At 35.1% G+C, this 25374-nt stretch overlaps 1 protein-coding gene across 3 annotated transcripts in view; it reads right to left on the reverse strand.

Moving 5' to 3' along the window:
- RTN4 (reticulon 4) overlaps positions 1-25374 on the reverse strand; it is a 73316-nt gene that overhangs the window by 24009 nt on the left and 23933 nt on the right. The window contains exon 1 of one of the 3 annotated variants that reach the window (XM_080812630.1): positions 10698-11013. The exons of the other annotated variants lie outside the window; for them this stretch is intronic. Coding sequence (XP_080668756.1) covers positions 10698-10731 — 34 coding nt within the window. The 5' untranslated portion in view covers positions 10732-11013. Of the gene's footprint in view, positions 1-10697; positions 11014-25374 lie in introns of those variants that run through there. 3 annotated transcript variants of the gene reach the window in all.

Consider the following 25374-nt stretch of genomic DNA (forward strand, 5'->3'; position numbering starts at 1 on the left):
TCCATACAATGAAATATTACTGGTCCATAAAAAGGAATGAACCACCAATATATGCTACAACATGGATAAACCTTGAAAACATGACACTAAGTGAAAGAAGCCAGACACAAAAGATCACACATTGTATGATTCTCCCTATATGTGATGTCTAAGAATAGGTGACTCTACAAGAGACAGAAAATAGATTAGTGGTTGTCACGGGCTGGGAGAAGTAGAGATGAGGAGTGATTGCTAATGGGTACGGGGTTTTGGGGGGGATAGATAAAAGTGTCCTGGAATTAGATAATGATGATGGCAGCATAATTTTATAAATATACTAAAAATCAATGAATTATACACCTAAAAAAAATCAAAAGTAAACTAAAAATAATTCTTGTTTTAACATGTTTTTCTACTAGGTTGTAAACCCCACAAGGGCATGTTGCCTTATTATCTACCATATCCCCAGATAAACTTTCAATAAATATTACTGACTGCTTAGAATGAATGCATACTTTATGCCAGTCTGAGGCATGTACTAATTCTAATTTATTCAAAAAAATTTTGTTTTGTATTTCACATTAGTTTTATCTAAACTATTTTCAGATATCTACACTTACTCAGTAACAAACAGCAATGCTTTCAGATAACTTATAAAACAGTATCATTTTACAGGCTTTTATTTCTTACTACACCCTGAAGAACTGATGACTGCCTTTCATCTTCATACTCCCCTTACCAGCTTCATTAATATTTGCTGCATTGTCTGAACAGTGGCCAGATTATTCTTAGGAACAGAAACACTTAAATTCAAAACTATACTATTTTCAAATTAAAGGACATCTTTTTTTTTTTTTTTAAGATTTTATTTATTTACTTGAGAGAGAGAAAGAGAGCATGAGAGGGAAGAGATCAGAGGGAGAAGCAGACTCCCCGCCAAGCAGGGAGCCCGACATGGGACTCGATCCCGGGACTCCAGGATCATGACCTGAGCTGAAGGCAGTCGCCCAACCAACTGAGCCACCCAGGTGCCCCTAAAGGACATCTTTAAATAAGAAATACAGGGTCACTATAATGCTGACTTGGGATTCTTCTGTAATTATTAGTTCTGTTTATGAATAAAGAGTTTAATGGCCTCTTTATTCTTGAGATACCAAAATTAACACAAAGGGCTTGTAAAAGAAAAGCTTATTAACGTTTCATGGTTCCTCAAGTCTCCTATACTGAAAAATAAAGTGTTACTCATGCAAGGTAGCCTACTGTAGCTTTAACTTTAGTCTTTTACAATATATTCATGAAATATCCTTTTAAATATCTGAGGTTAATTTAACAATACCTGTCCTTCCATAACTGTGGGAAATGGACTACTGTAATAAAATACTGCTGACCCATTTAAATAAATTCTAGTTGTTTAGAATTTAGATTTACTCCCTGCAGTGGTACCCACTTTTATTTCCAAAATAAAAATCTGAAAATTTTTTATTTTGTGTTTTGTGCAGTGCTCAGAGCAGTAGCATCCTTACCAAACTAAAATTTTAATTTAAAAATAACTCTGTACACTACAATCTTTTCTTTAAAATAAAAACCTCTGGGACGCCTGGGTGGCTCAGTTGGTTAAGCGGCTGCCTTCGGCTCAGGTCACGATCCCAGAGTCCTGGGATCGAGTCCCACATCGGGCTCCTTGCTCCACAGGGAGCCTGCTTCTTCCTCTGCCACTCTGTCTGCCTGTGCTCGCTTGCCGTCTCTCTCTCTCTCTCTCTCTCTGACAAATAAATAAATAAAATCTTTAAAAAAAATAAAATAAAATAAAAACCTCTGGCCCAATATAGAGTAAGAAGAGTTGCCTACACTTGGTAATCATAAAATGTCATCTGTCATAACTAAAAATAGTGCTACCATAAATGCCTTACATGCAAAAGTCATCCAATTACATTTTGCCTCAAATCAAATTCTTACTGAAGCTCTTCCTTGAATAGCCTGAAGTCAGGTTTCAGTTTCAAAATCTTTTGTCTAGGGGGGTAAAAAAGTTGAACTAGCAGGTCCTAAAACTACTGACAGGAGAATAACTGCTTCCTAAGCAAAAGCAAATATTAAGTTTTCTTTAATAAAGGCAGGCAGTAAAATGGGAAATTAATAAACAAGGATATATTAGAATGATAATAAAATGCTATTTTTCACAACCATAGTCTTTAAATAAGTAATTACGTATTTATTAGGAATCACAATCCTTAAATTCTTCTCAACTGCCAGGGAAAGTGACTGCAACTCAGAGTTGATCATTTAGCCCTACATAGTAAGCTTTAACCTCCACCCAGGAAGCTCTCATCACACTAATAAATGACAAGTGGGAGCTCCAGAAAAAAATGTGTGCAAAGTGGGAACTTAACTCTTTCAGCAGAGACAGTTAAGAGGCGCATGAGTCCCATTTCTTCCTTTGATCCTTCCTTCGATCAGTATAACCCAGACTATAGCACTTAACCTAGTTTCCCCCTGTATAAAATTAGAAAATGGATACCAAACTAAGTAGTCAGTTGAAGCTGAAAAGAGATTTCACACAATGGAAATGCTTGGTGAACTAAACACACTAAATAAAGGTAATATCATTAAGAGACAAAGTCAAACAGGGCAATGAAATATTAAATGCAATGTTTCACTAAGCCCAGATTTCTTGAAATGTGAATTCAACTTTCTCTGAAAGCATTGCTTATTTGGTTTTAGTGAGCAACGATCAAGTTGATGAATACCTACTACTGCTACAAAGTATCTCAACCAAACAATTAGCAAAAATATTGGTGTCTCTCTTGGCCATCTTCTCTTCCCATAATTTGAGTTTCTGAAAGATCATGCACAATTTTGGGTCCTTGTCTCTTTTATCACTAAATCTTTCCTGCTTTACTTCCAACAACACTACAGCTCATTGGCCAATTCCTACAACCAAACACCTGAGGAAAAAGCATTTTAGGTAAAATCAGCATAAATTCTAATTTGCCTTTTCTATAATAATTTAGTAATCCCCTAATCTAAGCAAGCAACTGTCCTGAGTACTTTGCATACTGAGGCTTAGCAGTATTAATAAATAAATAATGTAGGGTTACAGACTGAAATTCAGGTCCAACCACAGAAGTCCCATTTTCTCCATCATACCACATTTTGTATTTAAAGGAGTGTGTCAGCACTCATACAGGCCTCATTTGTTAAGTTCACCAATTTAATAGTTCATGTAGATTTTAATATTTCCTTTAGTCCCACATTCTATTTCTAGCTTTATTAGAAGGCAAAAAATACAGCAGAAAATAATCCTAACTTCCCACTTCTAATTTCTTTAAACCATGATAATTTCCTTTCCACAGAGAAATTTATATAGCTAATTTCACTTTCTCTAAGGTAAAGCTAAATAAAATCTTTAAACATTTAAAATACATATATATTCCCAACCAATGATTCTCCCTACCTGTGCAAACTTGAATAATCTTCAGTTGTAAAGGACGTCAAAATAAGGAATCTTCCTATAAAAGGGCTGTTAGTTCTGGTAAATTTTGGTAAGCATGCAGTTATTTATTTTAAATTACTAGAACTGATTCAGATATACACAAATGTAAACATGAAATCAGAACAGACATTGGTTCAATGCATAATTTACTATGGTTTAAATTTTATTTCTTGTTGGCATCCAAGCATTACAACATTACAAGAAATAGGAACCAAACCTTAGAAGTAGGAAATCACTGCCCCAAATCTTATTTTCTCCTAATAAAAACTAAATGGAAAACATACTGTTCCGTAACTCTAGAAACTTGAAAAGCTTAATAGACTGGAAGGGAGGAGGGAGGCTCAAAGCAAATTATTAGTGCAATAATAGGCAAACTAATTATATTTATATAGACAGCCCCTAACTTAGATGGCTCGATTTTAGGATGGTACAGAAGCGGTACAAATTCAGTGATATTCGGTCTTCTTCCACACAGCAGCGCCTCACGATCGTGAGGGTAAACAACTTTTACAACCATTCTGGTTTTCACTTTCAGTATAGTATTCAATAAATTACATGAGACAGTCAACACTTTATTATAATAAAGAGGCTTTAGGGCACCTGGGTGGCTCAGTCTGTTAAGTGCCTGCCTTTAACTCAGGTCATGATCCCAGGGTCCTGGGATAGAGTCCCATATCAGGCTCCCTGCTCAGCGGGGAGCCTGCTTCTCCCTCTCCCTCTACTACTCCCCCTACTTGTGCGCTCTCATTCTCTCTCTCTCTGTTAAATAAATAAATCTTTAAAAAAAAAAAAAAAAGAGGCTTTGTGTTAGATTATTTTGCCCAGTTGTAGGCTAATGTAAATATTCTGAGTAGGTTTAAAGTAGGGTAGGCTAAACTATGACAGTTAAGTGTATTAAATCTATTTTCAACTTACAATATTTTCCATTTATGATTCATTTATCAGGATGCAACCTCATTGTTAAGTTGAGTAAGATCTGTACTTCTATAAGCATTGATACCTACCATATTCACAATGAATATAAATGCTCACTGGAATAAATAGCTGGTAGTATGGACAATTAAATGAGAACTTCAGAACACTAAAATAGACCAGAATAACATATTTTAAATTATTTTAAATTATTTCAGTGGAAAAAATAACAAACAGGTGCATCCAACAAAAAACAGCTGTAACTCCTCTTATTCTTAGGAAATCATAATTTTAACAAGTCTGCAGCTGAGAGTACAAATTCCTAAATCCATCTCAACAACCAACTCTTAATAATGGACTTGCAGAGCTATAAGTAATATTTGGTAATTTTTAATCTTTAAGTTGCTTTGAGGTCCTCAAGTAAATGCTATATAGAATAAATCTGATAGTGGTGACAGAGTAGTTGAGGAGAGACAATAGTATTTTAGTGTCTATCAATACCTTCAATAAATGCCTAAGTGGTGATTGGACTAAACGTGAAAGCCCTAAAGATTTAAGAAACATATGTCTGTACATTTTACACACATACACACACACATAAACACACACGAGTAACAAATGTTAGCATCATCCACGATGAAGCAGAAAAACAGAAAAATTGGTCTCAGAATACTGCTCTGAAGATGCAAACAGAAGAGCTGGTTAAATTACATTTAGTAACACTGTTGAGCCTAAATTCTAGAAAGAGATGAGACCAATTGAATAAATAAAAAGGGAACCTAGGGGATACCTAGAGACCAAAATAAGAATTCTTTTCACTGCTTAAATATTCTTCCTATATTTAAGCATGTAATCCAATCCCTAAGGACAGAGAGAAATGACTCTCCTGGCCTACAAAGTCCCCACTAGGCTTAACATTTTGACAGCACTCAACGACTAACCCACACCTACTTTCTTTCACTGCTAGTGTGAAAGACTACTGCATATTTTACTGCATACAAAAAGACCATACAAAAAGAGATATACACCATGTTCAGTAAGATGACACAGACTATATAAATGAACAAAATCAAAACATGGGTCGATTTAGTAGACCTAGCTGAACATCACAGTTCTCAGCCTCTCCCTTCACTGAGGTATGCAGAACAAAGGAGGGGATCCAATGGTGAAGCCACCACTATTTCTGACTTCATGGAATCCGCTGGCTAGATCACATGTATATCAAGATACGTATCTATATATCTTTACAGACATCTATATAGATACACATAGGTATCCTCACTCTTTTCCTAGCCTCTAAATTCCACGAAGGCAGAAAGAGTGGTGGCTTCATCACTGCGTCTCCTCGCTGACTCTGCACAGTTTGCAGAACAAGGGAGTACCTCCACCTCAGAGGATTAGTAAAGACCTTAACAGAAGACTGGATCTTTGATAAATAAGACTTGAGCAGAATATAACGGGAAGAAGGGGCATTCTAGATAGAAAAATCCACAAGCAAATGCAAAAAAACACTGAAGGAACAAGTCGGTCAATGTGGCAGAAGACAGGGTAATGAGAGATGAGATTATAAAGGTGGGGACTAAGCCAGAGAATGCCTTTTGAAAGTCCAGGATAGACAGTCTGAAGCTAATTTGAAAGTAAAGAAAAAACCTCTTAAGTGCTATGATAACAGCCAGAGTTCAGGAAGATTAACTTGGCTGTGACACAGAGGATTTAGTGGAAAAACCAGTGAAGAGGCCTGGTGAGGAACAAGGAATACCCAGACTTGGATAAATAAATAAAACAGAGAAGGTATTTCCACCATTGCTCCCGCTACACAGCCGTACAAGACTTTATACCGCATATAAAGGAAAACGTTTGCAAATTGACCCCTTTTTAATATAAGCCTGGTTTCCTCAAGTGATTTAATTACTTAAAACTGACAAAATAACTATTTTAGAGTTAAAACCATCAGAAATGCACACATAATATTTAATCTTGGCCGAAGTTTTAGGACACTTTCATACATTCGTACAATATTTTGTACAATTTTTAAAATTATTATTAAAAAACAATAATAATCTGTATCATCTTTCTGGAGGGCAATTTTGCACCATGAACCAAAAGCCTAAATACTATAACCCAGCAATTTGGTGGTAATCACGGATAAAAACAAAGATTTATATTCAATTATTTTCATTTCAGCACTGTTTATACTTGCAAAAACATTAGAAGTAACGTGAATATTTAACTAGATGGGATTAATAGTATATACTTACAATACTATAGCCATTAAAACAGTGTAGAATATATTTTAAATTAAAAGCATTTCCCCATTTAATGAAAGATTACAGAACATAATGTACCATATGAACCCCCAACATATTCACACACACCACTAAACACACCAAAACAAAACCACTCTATGTGAAGCAAAAGTTTTAATCTTCAAGACACCTAAATCTTCTACAACATATGTATATATATTTATTTATGTATATACAGTGTCATGCAGCTAAACCAAGATCTAGAAGTATTCAATGAATGCCTAAAGGTCGTGTTTCAGCTAAGTTTAGAACTTCTTCCAAATAGGTCTCAAAATTAATGCCGAAGTTCCCTCCGAAGGCATTTTTTGGCTTTCTCAAGAGGTGAGACATTATTTCACACAGCAAGACCCCTGCTCCTCTCTACCTGGATTGTCAGTCTGCATGTACAACTGTAAACATATTCAGTAACCTGAAACCTCCAAAGAAACTGCAAGTGGTTTATCAAAAGTAAAGACCGGGGGCCCTACAAGAACCCCTGCAAAGAAGTATGCTCCAGAAATGGGCCAAAGGCACTTTGTCTTAACAGTCAAACTGAACTTTTATGCTAGAAACACTTCGGTCACCATCCTACAGAGTAACTTCTCTCAAAGGTCGCCTACAGCACGTTAACTGCCAAATTCAAAAAACACAATGAATAAAGGACAGTGTTGCAGAGGTTTCTAAAATTCCACAGGGTCCAAAAGCATTTCTCAATCTTCATATTAAACAGCTTCTCTGTAGTATCTAATTATTCAATTCCCAATTCTTTATCATTAAATCTGTCATTTCTCGGAGCTTTGCAGAAGTTCTATAGTCACTCCAAACCTGAAGCTTCTAAAGCTGAACTTGGCTTCATTTCTGCCTATTTCTACTGATACTAAAAAGCACTAGCGGTGCCAGGGTTCCACTCCGACTGAAACTGCATGTTGTCCTTTGAGTCCCTCCCTCACCCTAGTCCCACAAATCTATGCCAAATGTCAAGTATTACTTACTTGAGTTTCTCAAATCTGTCACTTCCTTTTCATTCCGATTTCAGGCCAAGTTAAGTCATTATTTGTTTTAAATCTGGGCACAAATACAGTCATCGTAACTTCTGCCTCTAAGTTCTCCTCAAATTTATCTTACACAACACCCCAAACCAGTCTTTCAAACCTGCTATCATTTTACCGCTCCTGACTTTAAAACTTCCTAAAGCTCTTTATTTCCTTCCTAGTAAAATTCAAAAGCCAATGAATGTCCTCTGCAATCTAGCCCACACTATCTTCTCCTAAAACCAGGGAACCTCAAAACTGGAAGCCTAGAAATCATGCAAATGAGCAAACTGAAATGAAGACCAAAAAGGGTAAGTTTCTCACTCTGGCCAAAATTAAGTTACCAAACCGGAAACTTAAAAACCTAAATCAGGATCTCCTAAATTTGCCTGGTAATAACATGAATGACACCAAGATGTTTAATACACAGACTTCCAGGCCCTTCTGCTCTAAATTCTGATTCAGGTCGTCTGAGTCTGATCACAGGAATCTGTATATTTAAGAAGCACTAGGTGATTCTCATCTTCAGGGAAGAATGAGGAAACCTGACCTACATCTTGCAAATCTTCTATATTCTTTAACCAGATCAACCTTACCTTTCAACTACTATCTTATAAATATTCTGCTCTATCCAAAATGCTCTACTCACTGTCTCGATTATTTCTTGTTCAAAGCTTATATCATGCTCCCACCCACCCAAACCTCTAAACTTTCCCATTCCTTCCTATTCTAAGTTCTTCAAAATCTTAAACAATGCTTTCCATATAACCCCAATAATCAAGTACCATGTGGGTTTCATCTGTTGTAATTATGCTGCTAAGAATTGAAAATCAAAGCTAAAAAAAAAAAAAGTAAGAGAATACAAATTAATACTGGTTTTAGCCTGAAAGATAAAATGTCTTAAATGCTAGTTAAGCAGAAAAAAAAACAAAACAAGAAAAAATAAATTTTTCAAAACATTGAAATCAGAGTAGCTCTCACTTCTGTTACACTATTATACTTCACCATCATTAGATGACTGATGGTGTTTCAACCATGGCACTTAAGGCAAGGAGGAACCAGCAGGGGAAAAAAAAAATAGGGGCCTAAGTATTTTTGGTTTTTTTTTTTAAGTATACCCAGAGCCTAGATTTGTTTCTTTTCTCTATCCATACTTCTCATAAAACTAAAAAACCTCATTTCCTCATAAAATGAGGAAAAACTCATTCCACAGCAGTTTCACCTCTTCAGTGATTTCCATTTAAGTCGGAATCTATAATCTACATTAAAATTAGCTGCTATGAAATAAATAAATAAATAAATAAAATTAGCTGCTGATAAATACTAAAATAGAACTTCACCAATAAATCAGACAAATAGGTACCAAGCAAAAAAGCCAAAGACAAGTACTAAAATATTAGGCCATTCCATTTAACATACAATGTGAAGCTCCCCAGAGATATCCAACAGTAAATGCAATTTTATATTTAGTGTCTAAATAATCAAAATAAATTTCTGGCACAATACAGGCTATACTAGATCTTAATTTCTCCTGTCTCAAAATATACCTAAATTTCAGCAAATAAATAACTTAAGGTGTTATTAAATGGTCTAAAATTTAAATTATTAATACAGAACCTCAGTATCTGCAGAGTAGACCCTGATGTAACTTTTTGCCTATTTTTAAAGCTTGTTTTATTGTATTGGCATCATTACTCTAAATTTTAATTATCAAAAACTAGTGTTTCAACTCACCTTTCATTAGGTCAGAAGGATGAAGAAATAAAAATCATTCTCCTCATTAAATTCACATACAAAGAAATCATAAAGGTAAAAATCCAAAGCTATATTGTTTTCTAGTCTTTAAATTGCAACTATAAAAATCTTTGTCTCAATGTGAACTCAATCTCAAACTCGCCTTTTCCCCACATTTCTTTATTGAATAGATTTTTTTTTTTTTTATTGAATAGATTTTTTAAAGGATGTTATGAATGTTACTGTAATTAGCTCCACATATTGCTTTTAGAAACATTATCACCAATTCTGCAAACAATTCTGCTATAGAAGGAAATAACATTTTTAAAAAACTGTAAAACTTAAACGTGGCCAGGAAAAAAAAAAAAACAACTGTTGGTGTGTAATGTCTACTTGGACTACTTAAAATAGCTCTAATAATTTTAAGACAATTTATTACAAGTGGTCAGATATATAGCTTATCACCTTCTCTTTTTTTTTAAAAAACAGCACACTTACCCATTTACATAAAATATTTTTAAAATATTCATTACAGTCAACATTTCAGCACTTATGGGCTTACATTCTTACACAATGACCCACTGAGACTTGAAAGGATCTGCTGGGCTTTCAAGGGGGAGGAAAGGGGATTAAGATCACTGATTGGTTATTACAAGGACAAAGGTTAGAGACTTAAATATAGACTTGCATTTAAAACTGCTGTGTATACATCTTAATGATTTCAAGATATACACAAATATAATCTACTTAAAATGTGACTGGTAATGACTTTAAAGGTTCGATCAGATTTTCAAAGAAGAAACAAGCTTAACTGCAAACGCAGTATCCTGCTACTTAAAAAATCTTGGATAGAATTTCAACTACACCAAATCAGCTTTAAAGAAAAACAGTCACAGAAAATATGTCATTATGTAATAGAAAGACAGCTATGTGAATTTATCACACTAAAGTGACCAACAAATGAAATGCATTTAAACGATACTGTTTACAATGTGCAAGATTAAAGAATAGGATTAAAGAATGGAACCTAATCAACCACCGGATTGCAAAGCCTAAATCAAATGCCAGTGAGAGAACAACATGACATTTTCTCATATACAACCACTTATAAAAACATATGAAATAACTCTTTCAATCTTTAACTTTAAAAGCTTTCATAGGCTCCATTTTCAATCCAAAATACATCTAAAATTGCAAAGCTTATTCACAGAAATGTATTATTGGTCACATAAAAAAACTGAATAGAAGATTAAAAAGTACATATACCCTTATCCTTCCAATTTTTCTTCTGACAGTCCATCTCTTGTCACGATCTGCCCTCCAGATGCAATTATCAATTATGCATACCAACAGAAAAGCTGTAACTGCACAAATCTACCCTGTGAGACATGAAATACCCGTTTCCTTCACCGAAGTCTGCAGTCTCCGCTGCACAACTGCAGCAGAACTGAAGTCACCTGACGTATTCTGGGTGTGGAACAGTCTGACGCAGTGCAATCTGTAACTAGGCTACTAATACTCAGGCACGACCGCCTTCCTCCTATGTGTTTATTGTTCTAGTCTTTTGCTTGTTGCTCATACCAAAGCGAGCTACTTTTCCAGGGAGAGGTACAGGCTACCAAAAAGAAAGGAAAGAAAAGAGAGCTGTTCTTTTGTCAGAGTTAACCACTGAATATATCTGAAACGCACTTACAGATATATGAAATCATTTTCTTTTCACAGTGGGTGAATGATGCCACTGGTTTTCAGTTTCATTTAAAACCCTAAAATCAATAGTTACCTAATAAGGTAAAAATGGACCGATCCAAAGAAGGGTAATAGCTTAAATTTCAAGCCTGGGAAATACTGAATCTCTTCGTACTTTCTCCTTTGAGTTTACTAAGGCTTAAAACATTCAGCATTTGCACCCTCATGAGGCTATGAGTGGAGAATCATGAAATCAAATTATTAATATATACTGAATATATGCTACTTCAAAAGAAAAAAACGGTTTTATTCAATCTCAGCCGCCTAATCTTTCTAATGCAACGCTATTTCTTCTTTTACAATAATGGAAATCAGAGACTTAAAAATATATATTCCTAATCATCACCTGCTACAACTCAATCTTTCAATAATCTATTAAACATTACTGCAAGTACTATTAATAGATTCTTAGCTTGAAGAGAAATATTCATGTGCGAATTATATCATTTGCCTTGGGAAAATGACATAAGACTAAACCAAAATTTTACTGATAAACACAAAAACAAATCTATGTGCAGAACTTCCAAAATTTTTGCTCAACTTTCTAAAACTGGCATTCATTCCAGTGCAGAATATTATGTCTTTACTAATGTTCCACAATTAGTTTAACTGTGGCTAGCATTTAACCAAGCTATAGAGGCAATACTTAATGAGAGATCCGCTAAATGTTCTAAAGTGTGTGACAGGATGAAGTACTATAAGATATATGGCCTATGTACAGACGTACATACTTCTGAGGATAATATAACTACAATGAGGTTGGTATAATATTTTCCGGAACTTACTGTAAAATTCTGCAAAATCCTTAGAATCAGAAGTGGTCTGGTCAATGACTCAGTTCTTTCTGTCTGCCTTTCTAATTCCATACATGGATAAAGCAAAGCAATTTTTAAAGAGAGTCTATTATTCTAAGCTCAAAAATTAGTATCTAATTTAAAATTTTATTCACTGGACCCATGTATATAATGTGCTATTTTTGAGAACCCTGTCACAAAGTCATACCACAGCTGAAAATGTCTGGCTTCTCCATACAACACTTTGAAATCTCAAACTATTCAGTTAAGTCTGAAATATTTCCAAAATACTATATCTAACAACAAATCCCTTGAAACTGTGAAGACATATAAATACCTTAGCATTAGAACAAAGCACTCAAAAACAGTGCCCAAACACTGTTTTCAAGTCAGAGATTAGTGCACAAATCGGAGAGAAAAAAGAGATTTCTTGAGACAAAGATATTTACCATTTATACTATTCACATCTGTTGGTACTTGATTTGATTGAAAACATTTAAAAACAGTCTCAGAGAGCAAGAACATGTGATAATAATAACCATTCATCTAAACACTGAATATACTTAAAAGCTCCCCGGGCAGATTTAAAAGTTAAAACAGGAGCCCTGAAGTTTGATCTTACATACTGATACCTAATTCTTTAATTTTAGGGTCCTGGCATTTAAAACTATTAAATTGGCAAGAACAACTAACTCCTACAAATCAACTGACATTTTGCCCATTTTTTTCTTAAAAAGTTTTAGAAGGGTTATTTTAAGTTTGGTTAGTTAAGCAAAAAAAGGACTAAAATTTAAAAACCTGATGATACAAAACTGTTAAAAACATAAAGCCACAGAACTATGCTTTTAGTGAGGATCAAATGAATTATTATAAGCAAACAGCCTTAGGATAGTTTCTGACAAAAAGTAGGCCCTATGTAAGTCCTAGTTATTTAACACTATTATTATGCTACAAATAACAATCAAACTAGTAGGAGATAAGGTACATAAAACACATCTAAGAAAGTGCATATATGAAGCCATTCAATTCTAGAGAATAACCCAATACCTTTCTAAACAAGTATAAGCATGCGCAAGCGTGCATGCACGCGCGCGCGCACACACACACACACACACACAAATATATTACCGTGCTTTGCTACACAGTTCCATTATACTCCAGCTCAGAAAAATTTATACATGGATAGTTTGTAGGTCCTACTCCACATTAAATCCCAACATAACAGACAAATAAAGGACATAAATATGTTAAGAACTTACTTTATTTTGTTTTCCTTCAAATATTTAATATTTTGTTTTTAAAAAAATGAATTCTTTCAAGGACAATTTTCAAAGAGAACATATATCCCAACTTGTGTAAATAGCACTTTGATTATTTGGGACAGCAACCTATTTTTACCTTAAAAGTAAAAGCTTCCAAAGGAGGAGACCACACCAGATTGGCAGGGGGAGGGTGATGGAAGACATTGTCTTGTTTAAAATGCAAAATTAGCCTTACATAGTACTTTAAAATTTTCCAAAGTTCATGTCTGGCGACTTCCCACTCCTCAATATCCACATCCCTGGTGGACAAAGCATTACAAAAACAAATGAAAACCTCCCCAATCATGACTCTAACTCCTTTCCAAAGGGTACCCTGCTTTAAAATTACCAACACGCTCTAGATTTCTTTTCTCCTCATAACTCACATCAAAACTCTCATTTTCTTAGTGCACTTAACCTTAGTAGGAAAATCATATGATTAAATCAATTCCTACTAAAGAAAAAAAAATTCCTTTCTCTATAACCTTCTCATGAAGAGAGAGAAAAAGAGAATGTGTGTGTGTGTGTGCGCGCGCGCGCGCGTGTGCGTCTGTGTGTGTGTGTCTCTCTCTCTCTCTCTCTCTCTCTCTCTCCCCCTAAGAGGCAGGATTTCAGACTGAAGACTGTACTTTGGAACAGGAAGCAATATGTAAGCTGTAAGCGCTCCAGCCAGCCTTCCCAAAATATTCCTCCTTTCCCATTTCTTTCCTTCCTTCTACTTCTGAACCCCAGAAAAATTCAAGTTTTTGTTTTTTTACAATGTTTAGAAATCAAGGGAAATAAATCAAAAAGATGTGGTCATTTGGATTTAAAGTGATACTCTCTAAGATTGCTAGCATACAATTCTTAATTTTTTTTTAAAGATTTTATTTATTTATTTGACAGACAGATCACAAGTAGGCAGACAGAGAGAAGGGAGGAAGCAGGCTCCCTGCTGAGCAGAGAGCCTGATGCGGGGCTCGATCCCAGGACACTGGGATCATGACCTGAGCCGAAGGCAGAGGCTTTAACCCACTGAGCCACCCAGGCGCCCCGCATACAATTCTTGATAGCTAAAATATCTACTCTCTGGAAACAGAAAACAAGATTCATTTTTTAAAATAAAGAATTATAGTTACACAGGAGTTTTAAACTTATTTCAAAATGTAATTATCCTAAGCTATACAAAAATATAAACTAAACATATGTCTCATTAAGCAATGCTGTTTAATACCATAAGCTGTAATATAATGCCCTCTATGGACTAAATTATAGCACTTCAACATTAACTACTAAAGTGAATCTGAAGACATGGAGAAAGACTTTAGTCTAGAAAATGAATGACAACACAAGTTCGAATGGCAAAAAAATGAGTATTTTAAAGTCTAAAAACAATTTCATAAAAGTTGCTAAAAACAAATACTAAAATCCATAGAGAAATTAAAAGTGATATACTACTCAGTAAGAACTAAATAAATGCTAGCTTCATGTATTATAATCTAAAATAAATGTACATATTCCAAAAGATCCAAAGCATTTTTTAAAATTCAGAATAAAAAAATTAATAGTCACTAGTCTTTGAACATATCTTTTAAAACTTGTAATGTTTCTCCAAACTATACAGGTTTGGGGGAATCTTTAAGATCATTCCATGTTTAAAATAACATGACTCAAGCATTTGTTTGATTCAGTACAATGTGTCAAAATCCTTTTATAAAGTTATTTTTAAAGTCATTTGTTAATGTAAAGTAAATATATCTAAAACTCACTAAATTTCTCTGGTCATCTGAATTTATTCCATATAATCAATTATAAAGTGTTCTGTGGACCTGTTTACTATATCCAACACTAGATGGCACCAACACCCATCCAGTTGATTGTCTAAAATCTGGGCATGCAATCCAACAAAAACTGTCTTCTCAATTTTCAGACTCTTTCTGCCTGATACCAGGGAACTAAAGATCAGAATATGATGGCAATAGAAAAACAACTCCACCACCAAGAAAGCATGTGATCTCTGACCAGAATTCAAAATCAATTTTAAATAGCTAAGAATCAGGCATAAAAATAAAATAATATATACATGGATATTTTCCTATGTGAAAACTGAAAATGTCCTCTAAAATGTAGAGTAAAATAAAAATTGTTTGGAAAACTGTAACATACCAGGAGTTTTCATCCTTTGTAAAGATCTCTCATAAAATCAGAAACAGAGAAACATCTAAATTTAAAAATGGGCAAAGGGTATGAACAGGCAATTCACAAAAGAAATAAAAATAGCCAATAAATACATGGAACGTGTTTATTTTCACTAATAATCAAAAATCAAAACTGCAAGATACCCCTTCATCCTACAAACTGGTAAAGGTTTTCTGGTTTTGTTTTTAAGTGCCAAAAACAGAATGTCTAGAAGGATACCTAAGAAATAATAAGCACATTCCAGGATTCTGAAGGAGTATGAGGTGACTAGCTGAGACAGGAAGAAGACTTATTGTCATTGTGCTCTTTGAATTTTGTATAATGTGGAAATATTACCTAATAAGCAAAAGAATAAATATTAACAATTGTTGGTGATAGAGAAATGGGTGTCTTCTTACTTGGGTGGGGGGGAGTTAGTACAACTTTTCAGGCAGCCAATTTTTGTCAAAACTCCTAAAAATGCTCATATTCATTTACCTAGGGTTTATTTCCAGTAATTTATGGGAAAGAATAATTCAGATATATAAAACATATTTAAATATAAAGAGTACAATAACAGCATTATTTATAAATTTAAAAGTCAGAAGCCATCTAAGAATCCAACAATAGCAAACTAATCAAATTATATGCAATACCAAGGAACACCAAACATTAAAAAATCATGCAGCAGAATAATGACATGGAAATGTCAGTATTCTATAAGATACTGCTAATTTTTTTAAAGCTATAAATGATGTATAGATCATGATCCCAATTTGGCAAAACACTTATTTTTTTACTCCATCATAAAGTATCCATATGCATAGAACATAGACTAGAAGAATATATTCTAAAGTATTAACAATTATGTCTGAGCTGCATGATTACAAATTTTTTTCATCTCAATAGATTTTTCTACTTCTCAAATTTGTACAATGAGCATGTATTACTGCACACTGTTTCATGTCTGTTGGTCTGACTTTACCGATGGCAGGCCCTTCAGACAAATTCTGACTATTGAAAGCACTGAAGCTCAAATAGATTAAAGCATCTGCCCTAGGTCATACACTGTGATCACTGATAAAGCCAGGATTAGAACCCAGGTCTATAAGATGCCCAAAATGAAGTTCTTTCAACCACACTATATTTAGTGTTCTCTTTTATGGCACATATTCATAATTATTTCCAATCTGTACTGGGCCCATAGTGAGCACTAAATAAATCCCCATTATGTTGACATTAAGTCACATTTGTTTAAATATAATCAATTCTTTCGTTAACAACAGTCTGTCTCTAATTTAGCTATATCATAAATTTACTAACAGATTTCCAGTTAAAGGCATTTCTACTCAATTTGTTAGATTAAGCATTTTAATTTTTCAGGCTACTTAAATTTCTTACTTTTATCAGAATAACTGCTCAGTGTCATAATTAAAGTCCAACTAATAATTATCAAAAAGTGTCCTAAATACACTCACTAAAAATACATTTTAACCAAAACCTTAACATCTATAATGCTTTACTGAGAAATTTCAAAGGCTATATATAGTACATTCTTAAATTAATGTAAGAAAAGTTTTAAATCATTAACACTAAATAAAGCTCTTATTCATGAACACATATAACAAGCATATATAAATTTGCAAAGGATAATTTTCAATTCTTTACCTAGATAAATGGGCCCCTCTTAAGTTAGTCTTTCATTAAAATGGCACTACTACTTGGTTATTCTTAGATACACATAGTTTTTTTTTTTTTAACATTTTATTTATTTATTTGACAGAGAGAGAGAGAGATCACAAGTAGGCAGCGCAGCAGGCAGAGAGAGAGGAGGAAAGCAGGCTCCCTGCTGAGCAGAGAGCCCCATGCGGGGCTCGATCCCAGGACCCTGGGATCATGACCTGAGCCGAAGGCAGAGGCTTTAACCCACTGAGCCACCCAGGCGCCCTGATACACATAGTTTAAGTATAATGAATGACCAATCAAGTTGGTGGTGGTTTATGCTCCAGCAAAACACAATCTATACTCATTTACAAACAGAAAATATTCTGTGCATTACTGGCAAACCAAGCAACCAACAAACATATTAAGCAATCATTATCATTAAGTGAAGAGCTCAGTGATTTGGAAGAGACATTATTAGAACCTTTCTTTACCAATAGCTTACCAACAACATAGATAGCAGCTCTTCACAAGAGAGTGTTCAGTCTCCACATGCAAGCAAAAGTATTATTTTGATACCCCTACTTATGGAAAACCATGCAAGAAAATGTACATGATAAACAATGTTCTTGACTTTTAAAAAATGTCTTATATTGGTTAATGCCCCAACACAACAGGTATATAATAAAAGAAAAGTACCTTTGCTGCCTGCTAAATTTAGGCCTAACCATGCATTCCAAAAATGGAAAACAACTGAGAAGGGGACAAAACCTAAGTTGGAATCCCAGTTCTTCACCTATTGGGAAAAAGATCTTCCTTGTGGAATTAATAAGAATATAAATAAGAAAGTTACCCCAATGTCTGGAACACACTTCAAAAGCATTGTGCTTACTATATAATTTACTAAGTAAACTTGGGAAACAAGACTAAGCCCCAAATATAAGTATTGTCATCCATAAAATGGTTCCTTCCTTCAGATTATGAAGGACACTAAATATGTGAAACTGCTTCATGGTTAGAAGATTTCCCATAAATAGTGGTCTCTCATAGTCAGGTAAAATGGTAAGAATTCAGTTTCTCTTCCCAGTCTTTCAAAAGTCTCAAAAACCTCTAAAACAGATAGAAAAAAAAACAAAAAACAAAAATTGAGAGCAAATTGAGACAAATTAGTCTAACTATATTTCATATATTTCATATATATTCTAACCGTAACCACACTAAGTTTGGGGAAAATAAAAGGAAGAAGAGAGAAAAAAACTAATCCAAGTAACTTGTACTTGACTACATACATTCAATCTTGGAGGGTTGGGGTGGTAGATTTGCAAAATAATCCTGTATTTTACTGTGTCTACTATAATCATATTAGAAAACATTCTAAAACCATTTAGAAATATTAGAGAATTAAGCAAATGAGTAAATGTATTGGTAGTGTTAGCAGCAGGGTTCTCATTACAGAAGGAGCAAACAAATATGAAATGAAGAAAGAAAGAAATAATCCTCTGGGAATGGATCATAAAAGGAGGTATTTGTATGGACTCACAATTTCAAATACAAGTATGTGTATGTGCTTAGGTTTATTTGTATGTACTTTATGTTTGTAAGTAAGCCTTTTTTACCTCTGTCCACTGAAAGGCTAAAATGAGAAGACCTCAAGAAGGCAAGGAGTACTGGGGTACAGCTCTTGATCTCTAATACTACTTCCAACTAAAAAGAATCAGGGATCCCCAAGAAATAATTGATTTCAGGTCAGGACAGAGTAGGCATAAGATGAGCCTACATTTTGTTACGCTAGAAGGAAGTGCTTCCCTCTCCCTCCCCAAAAAAGGATAGCTGTACATTCTTGAGCCAACTTAACAGGGCCCTTCCAGATCTGGGACAATTTACAACCAAACTAATTAAGTACAGTAATGAATTATAAACCACTAGGGGGAAAAGAGCAATTCATAAATCTGTATTGGTAATTAACTAACTAATTAAAATCATAGAAAAGGAGGACTCTTGCTAATAGCAGAATGCCATGGACAACTGATAATTTTTCAATTCCAATGCTCCCTCCAAATTTATTATTTTGCAGCCTTCATGTTCAGACTGAATCAAGCAAGAATCATCAACACACATTAAATCTAAGAAGGAATTTTGATGGAGAGCGGGATATTTACATAGTCTTGAAACACCACCCCTCAGACTGCTTATAAGCTGTAAGGAAAGAAAAAAGAAAGAAATTATATAATACAGAAATGAGGAACCACCTTAACCAGATGGTGAAAACTAACGTCATTAATGAGGGACTTATGAATAATGGGTATCTTCAGATATGATACTGTGAGAGAGGTAAAGCGTACTACATCATCTTCATTTGGCCATGAATCCATAATCTCAATCTAATCACTGAGAAACAGCAGACAAATGCAAAATTTAGAATGTTCTATTAAAAAGGGAGAAGGGGAAGGACCTATGCTCTTCAAAACTGTTAATGTCGTAATGTCATAAGTGATAAATACTGGAAATGTAACAGAAAAAACGGAAAACAACATGACAACTAAAGGCAAATTTTGGCCCTAGATTGGATCTTGTAGAGGACACTATACAGGACACATTATTAGGTTAAATGTCACATTAGAATATGGATGATAGATTAGAAAAAAAGTACTTTATCAATGGAAATTTTTGAAGTTAACAGCTGTACTGAGGTTACATAAGAAAATACCCTTTTTGAAGAATTTAAGGATAAAACAATGTATGTAACTTACTGTCAAACGGTTCAGGAAAAAGAAGGATGTATTTAGGTATCCATATCTAGTTAATTATAGAAGGAGATCATAACTGATAAAGCAAATGGGAAAATGTTAATAGATTAAATTTAGATGAAGATAGTAAGACATTCTTTGCACATTTTTATTTTTGCAATTAAGTTTGATGTTACTTCCAAATAAAAGTTAAATTTTAAAAAGCAACTGTCCTTTAAAAAAAATTCTTCTAAATGATACTGTTGTTTATTTCAATTCTACTTAATTCCAGCCACAGAAAATTTAGCATCTAATGTATCATAAACCCTTGTTTCGCATAGATTGGCATTTCAGCTTAGTTCCAACAAAAACCTCAATGTTTCTTTTCACTTTGTTACCCACGACCAGTCTGCAAATCCACTATGCCCCTTGATGCAAGTAAGTAGGTTTCTACATACTGACCATAACATCCGTACACATACACCTGCCCCAAAGATACCAAAACAGAACCTCAAAAACTTTTTATCATATTTCATATAAATGAACAGGCCTATGTGTCCACTCACATTTGCTATCTGTAACTTCCATAAGATTTTCTCTTCTGCAGAGCCATTCTTAATATTCCAAGGAAGAGCTAGCCTCTCTGTAACCTTACTTTGTGTTGGGGATCTTCTACTTCCAATCATTATATACTTATATCCCTAACCTGACATTCCTATGCCAAACTTCCATGCCATCATCTAAGGAAAGCATTTCAATTGTCATGTGGTAGTGCTGCCTGTTAGTTAACTATTCTTTTTCAGAAGTTTCACTATCTTGGTCTGTACATATGTAGTATAAATGTACACAATTATTAGAATATTTTACCTTCTACCTGTTGTTTTATTTTTAAAATGAGTGAAAATTAAAAAATTAAAGTGCCAAAAAAATCAATGTATTTTAGATAAAAATGGAAACCATAAATCTTTAGCTACAAATTTTTTCGAAAAAAGAACATATATGAAATGCTGAGCCTAGATCATCAAAACCTGCCTCTAAACAATGAAATACAGTTAAAGAAAAAAATAATGTTAATTATGAACTGAGAAAAAAATCAATATTTACATTTTATTATTAAAAATAGTTTGATAAAATGCCTTTATCAAGGGAGAAGAGGAAGACTGGCATTCATTTTTTTCATAACAAATCTTATCCAAAACTATCAGTAAGGCATCAAAGCCTACATGATAATAGCTTGCTCATCCTTCTTACAAATCAGTCTTTCTTCCCAAAATTAAAACTGAATTTTGCCAACAAATGTCATTTTAAGAGAACAAGGAGAATTGAATAAATCATCTGAGGAAATTAGTATTTTGTTATTTAGTATTTATCAATGCTTTAATATTTAAATATATATTCAGTAATATGACCCCCCAAAATTTTAGAACACACCTAAGTATATTATAATTAGGGATGGTATAAAATTTTTAGCCATCTGAGAACACAACCTCCCTAATGTTCTTAATTGTCTCTTGATACTCTTGGTACATTTGACTTCGGTACACGTAACCATGTTTTTTTTTTTTGAAGATGGGGAAGCACTTGTACCCTTATAATATACATTACAATGTTTAGCTACGTCCTTACCAGTTTGCTTTCACCAGCTGACTGAAAGCTGCCTGACGGCAAGACATTGTCTTAGTCCTCATCTTCCCCCACACCTCTTCCAAAGAACTAGTACAATGCTTGATATAAAGCACCTTAAAGCAACTATCCACTGCTTAAAACAGATGTCTACTAAAATTAAAGTCAAAGAAACAACAAGTCCCAAGCACCTAATAAATCCCTTTCTTCTTATAGAGAAGGAAATTTATTTCTAGAGAGATAAAGTGGTTGTCAGTGATACAGCCGAGACTACAACTCACATCCCCCACAGTGTTTTGTTTTGTTTTGTTTTGTTTTTGAAGATCTTATTTATTTATTTGAGAGAGAGAGATCATAAGTAGACAGAGAGGCAGGCAGAGAGAGAGGGGGGAGCAGACTCCCTGCTGAGCAAGAGAGCCCAATGCAGAACTCGATCCCAGTACCCTGAGATCATGACCTGAGCCAGAGGCAGAGGCTTCACCCACTAAGCCACACAGGCGCCCCCACCCACAGTGTTTTTATTATACCACAATGACTTCTCCTTTGTATGACTTCTATAGCATATATATATTGGGTGTATCCAAAGAGTTTTCTATTCACTAGGGAGCTGCTAGGACACTTAATTAAAAAAACAAAACACGGACACCTGGGTAGCTCAGTTGGTTAGCCTCTGCTCAGGTTACGATCTCAGGGTCCTGGGACTGAGCCCCACATCAGGCTCTGCTCAGCAGGGAGCCTGCTTCCCCCTCTCTCTCCGCCTGCCTCTCTGCCTACTTGTGATCTCTCTCTATGTCAAATAAATAAATAAAATCTAAAACAAACAAACAAACCAAAAAGACTGAGCAAAAGCAGCATGAGTAACAGTTTTTTTCAGAGAAAAGACTTCAATAACTATTTTGTAAAGAGAATGCTCAACCACTGCTTTTACTTCTTCAACCATCCCTACTCAGCCTTCAAAGGCACAGTCCTCTTCCCTTAATTCCAAACTATTAGGCTACAGTCAGTATAGGCCAAGATCCCTAGGTTTAGTAAAATCAGTCCAAGGAACTGCTGTCTCTGGAGTGCTCCAATCTACTGGGGCACTGCTAACAGTGCTGGGAAGAAATGTTGAGTAGAGAAGTGGGACTTCACAAGCTATTATAAACCACTGCTCACATCAGTCAGTGTGTGTCTGTGGTCTTCACCCACACTATATCATTACCATGCTACTCTGGGATTCTCATTCTTCTTTCTACCACTGTCTCCTAAATCATTTTATTGGGCTGTTTAAAAATCCTCATTCCAGAGGTGCCTAGCTGGCTCAGCTGGTTGAGCATCTGACTTGTGGTTTCAGCTCAGGTAGTTATCTCAGGGTTGTGAGACGGAATCCTGTGTCCAGCTCCACACTCAATGCAGAATCTACTTGAGATTCTCTCTCTCCTTCTCCCTCTGCCCCTCCCCCTGTGTCCTCTGTCTCTCCAAAATAAATAAATGTTAAAAAAAAAAAATCCATTCCACTGTGAACTATCTCCCCTAATCTTCAACTTCTTTACTGAATATCCTGCCAGTACCTCCTTTCACTAAAACCTGGCTCTACCTTGATGATAACGCTTTTCCCATTAACTCTAAATGGAGGTTACTCTCTTATACCTCCATCCCTGAGTGACAGGAGGAGAGGTCAGACTGTTCTTAGCGCACCATTGCTGTTTCAAGATGTTTTCAGAGGCCCTGGACAAAGTTCAAGTTATTCGGCTATGACATTCTCTATCTTTCCTTACTGCCTCAAGCTACCATTCTGCCAGCTGCCCCATTTGCCCTTTTACCAAAGTCTTTTGTCCCTAATTTCTAATCTTCTCCACCCCAAGTCCTGCCATTATCCTGTGTGACTTTATGAGAGCAATCCAATTTCTTAGCCTCATGGTTTGCTTGACCTTTGCTCTAGCAACCTTCACACCACTCAACATCAGCCCTTGCCTCACCGCCAAACTGTGGCCATTATAATCCATCTGGAATTCTAAATTAAACACCCAAAAAACAAATGCACATGCACATCCTACTTTGTTTGACCACAACCTCCAAGCATTCTGTGTTCATATTTTTCTTCTTTTTACTCTTAATTCTTAGATCTAATTTGAACCACAAGGTCTGTGACCTTCTATTGAACCATCTATCAACTCCCCCTGCTCTCTTCTTTACATTCTTCAACTTAGTTGCCAGAGTCCATCACATCAAACTACTACTGTCTTCAATTCCTTTGATTCACTGTCGTTTCACTGGGCCAAGCCCCTCTAGCAAAACACAAGTATGAATCAATATAAGCATTTGCCTTTCCTGAACCTACATCTAGGATGTTAGGCACAATTAAAGAAAAATCACTGTGTTATACAGACTACCCTTCAACCTTGACTAGACTCTTTATACAAAGCCTTTGTTTCCCTAGTCAGACCTCTTCCACCCAAGCATGTTCCCGTTCATTCTCAGCAAATGACCTAACATAATGCTTTAAAGAATAAACATACACCATCATACACTTCCCTCAACTTCCAGCCACAAAAACCAGCAGTTATCAACACCCATACTTTCCCTTCCATTAACTAAAATAAATGTCTTCCAATGTTCCTTATTTATATGCCAATTCCTCTACCTGAATTCTGGATCTCATCCTGTCCCATCCCCTCCTGACTTTCTACTAGCACCTTTATTTAGACTTTCCCTTCCATCTTTAGTAAAAGAAAAAGGCCCTTCTTCAACTCTATCCTCTACCTTATTCTTGCTATCATTTTTGCTCCATCTCCAAGATCTTGAGCTTTTTTTTTTTTGAGAGCGAGTGAACACAAGAGCAAATGAGCAAATGAGGGGGAAGGGCAGAGGGAGAGAAAGAATCTCAAGCAGGCACTGAGCAAGGCTCAAACTCACCACCCTGAGATCATGACCCAAGCTGAAATCAAGAGTTGGATGCTTAACCGACTGAGCCACCCAGGTACCCCATGATCTCAAACTTCTTAAAAACTGCCAACATTCAGTATCCCTTTACTCAAGTCTCCTTCACTCCTCACCCCTAGCCCTGCCTACCCACACCACCAACCATTGTTAGGCCAACACCTTCCCTACTTTGACAGATTCTCAATCCTTATCTTAACTAAGCTTTCTTGCCTTTGATAATGCTGACCAATTCTTCCACTTTTAAAGCTTCCCCTTTTCTTGGCTCTCCCTAGTTGATATCCCCAGCTTTAATTACTGGGTCTGAGCCCATGATAAATATACACATACAGCCAAAGTCTCTGTCAAAAGCTTCATATATTTAATATCCACCACTTCTTGGAGGTCTCAAAGGTACTTTAATACCAAAATATTCAAAACTTAATTTTTTATCTTCTCTCCTTAAACCCACTTCATTCTCTCATATCCCCTAATTCAGTTTCTCATACTACCATACATGCATTTGAAAACACAAGGAACCCAGGATTCCTGGAATCATCTATAACTTCTTTCCTTATCCTTCATGTCCATATCCAATCAAACATCAAGTCCTATGTCTCCACTCTCTTCCCACTGCGTTAATATTCATAATCTCTTCCTTCTTAGACTATAACAACAATCTCTAACCTTGTCTCTCTGCCACTAATACCACCCATCTCCAAAACATAAGTATACTCAATAAATAGTAATCACTACACATTTTTACAGAAAACACAGCTAAATTAGAATGCTAATTAAAAAACACATGAGCAAATCACTCTACACAAATCAAGTGTGTCAGAAATGTAGCGTCAAAAGAAAAAATGACAATCCCTACTTTTCAGAAGAATTCCTAACAGCATACCTCAATTTATACTTTTCAACAAAATGTCTGTCACTCAATATGCTTAACTCTATATATATTACTGGAAAATACAGCAGTATATTGAAATACTGGAGACATGTTACAGAAATGTGGTTTCATAAAAATTTAAAA

The sequence above is a fragment of the Martes martes genome (assembly GCF_963455335.1).
Source record: "Martes martes genome assembly, chromosome: 9".
Lineage (NCBI taxonomy): Eukaryota > Metazoa > Chordata > Mammalia > Carnivora > Mustelidae > Martes > Martes martes.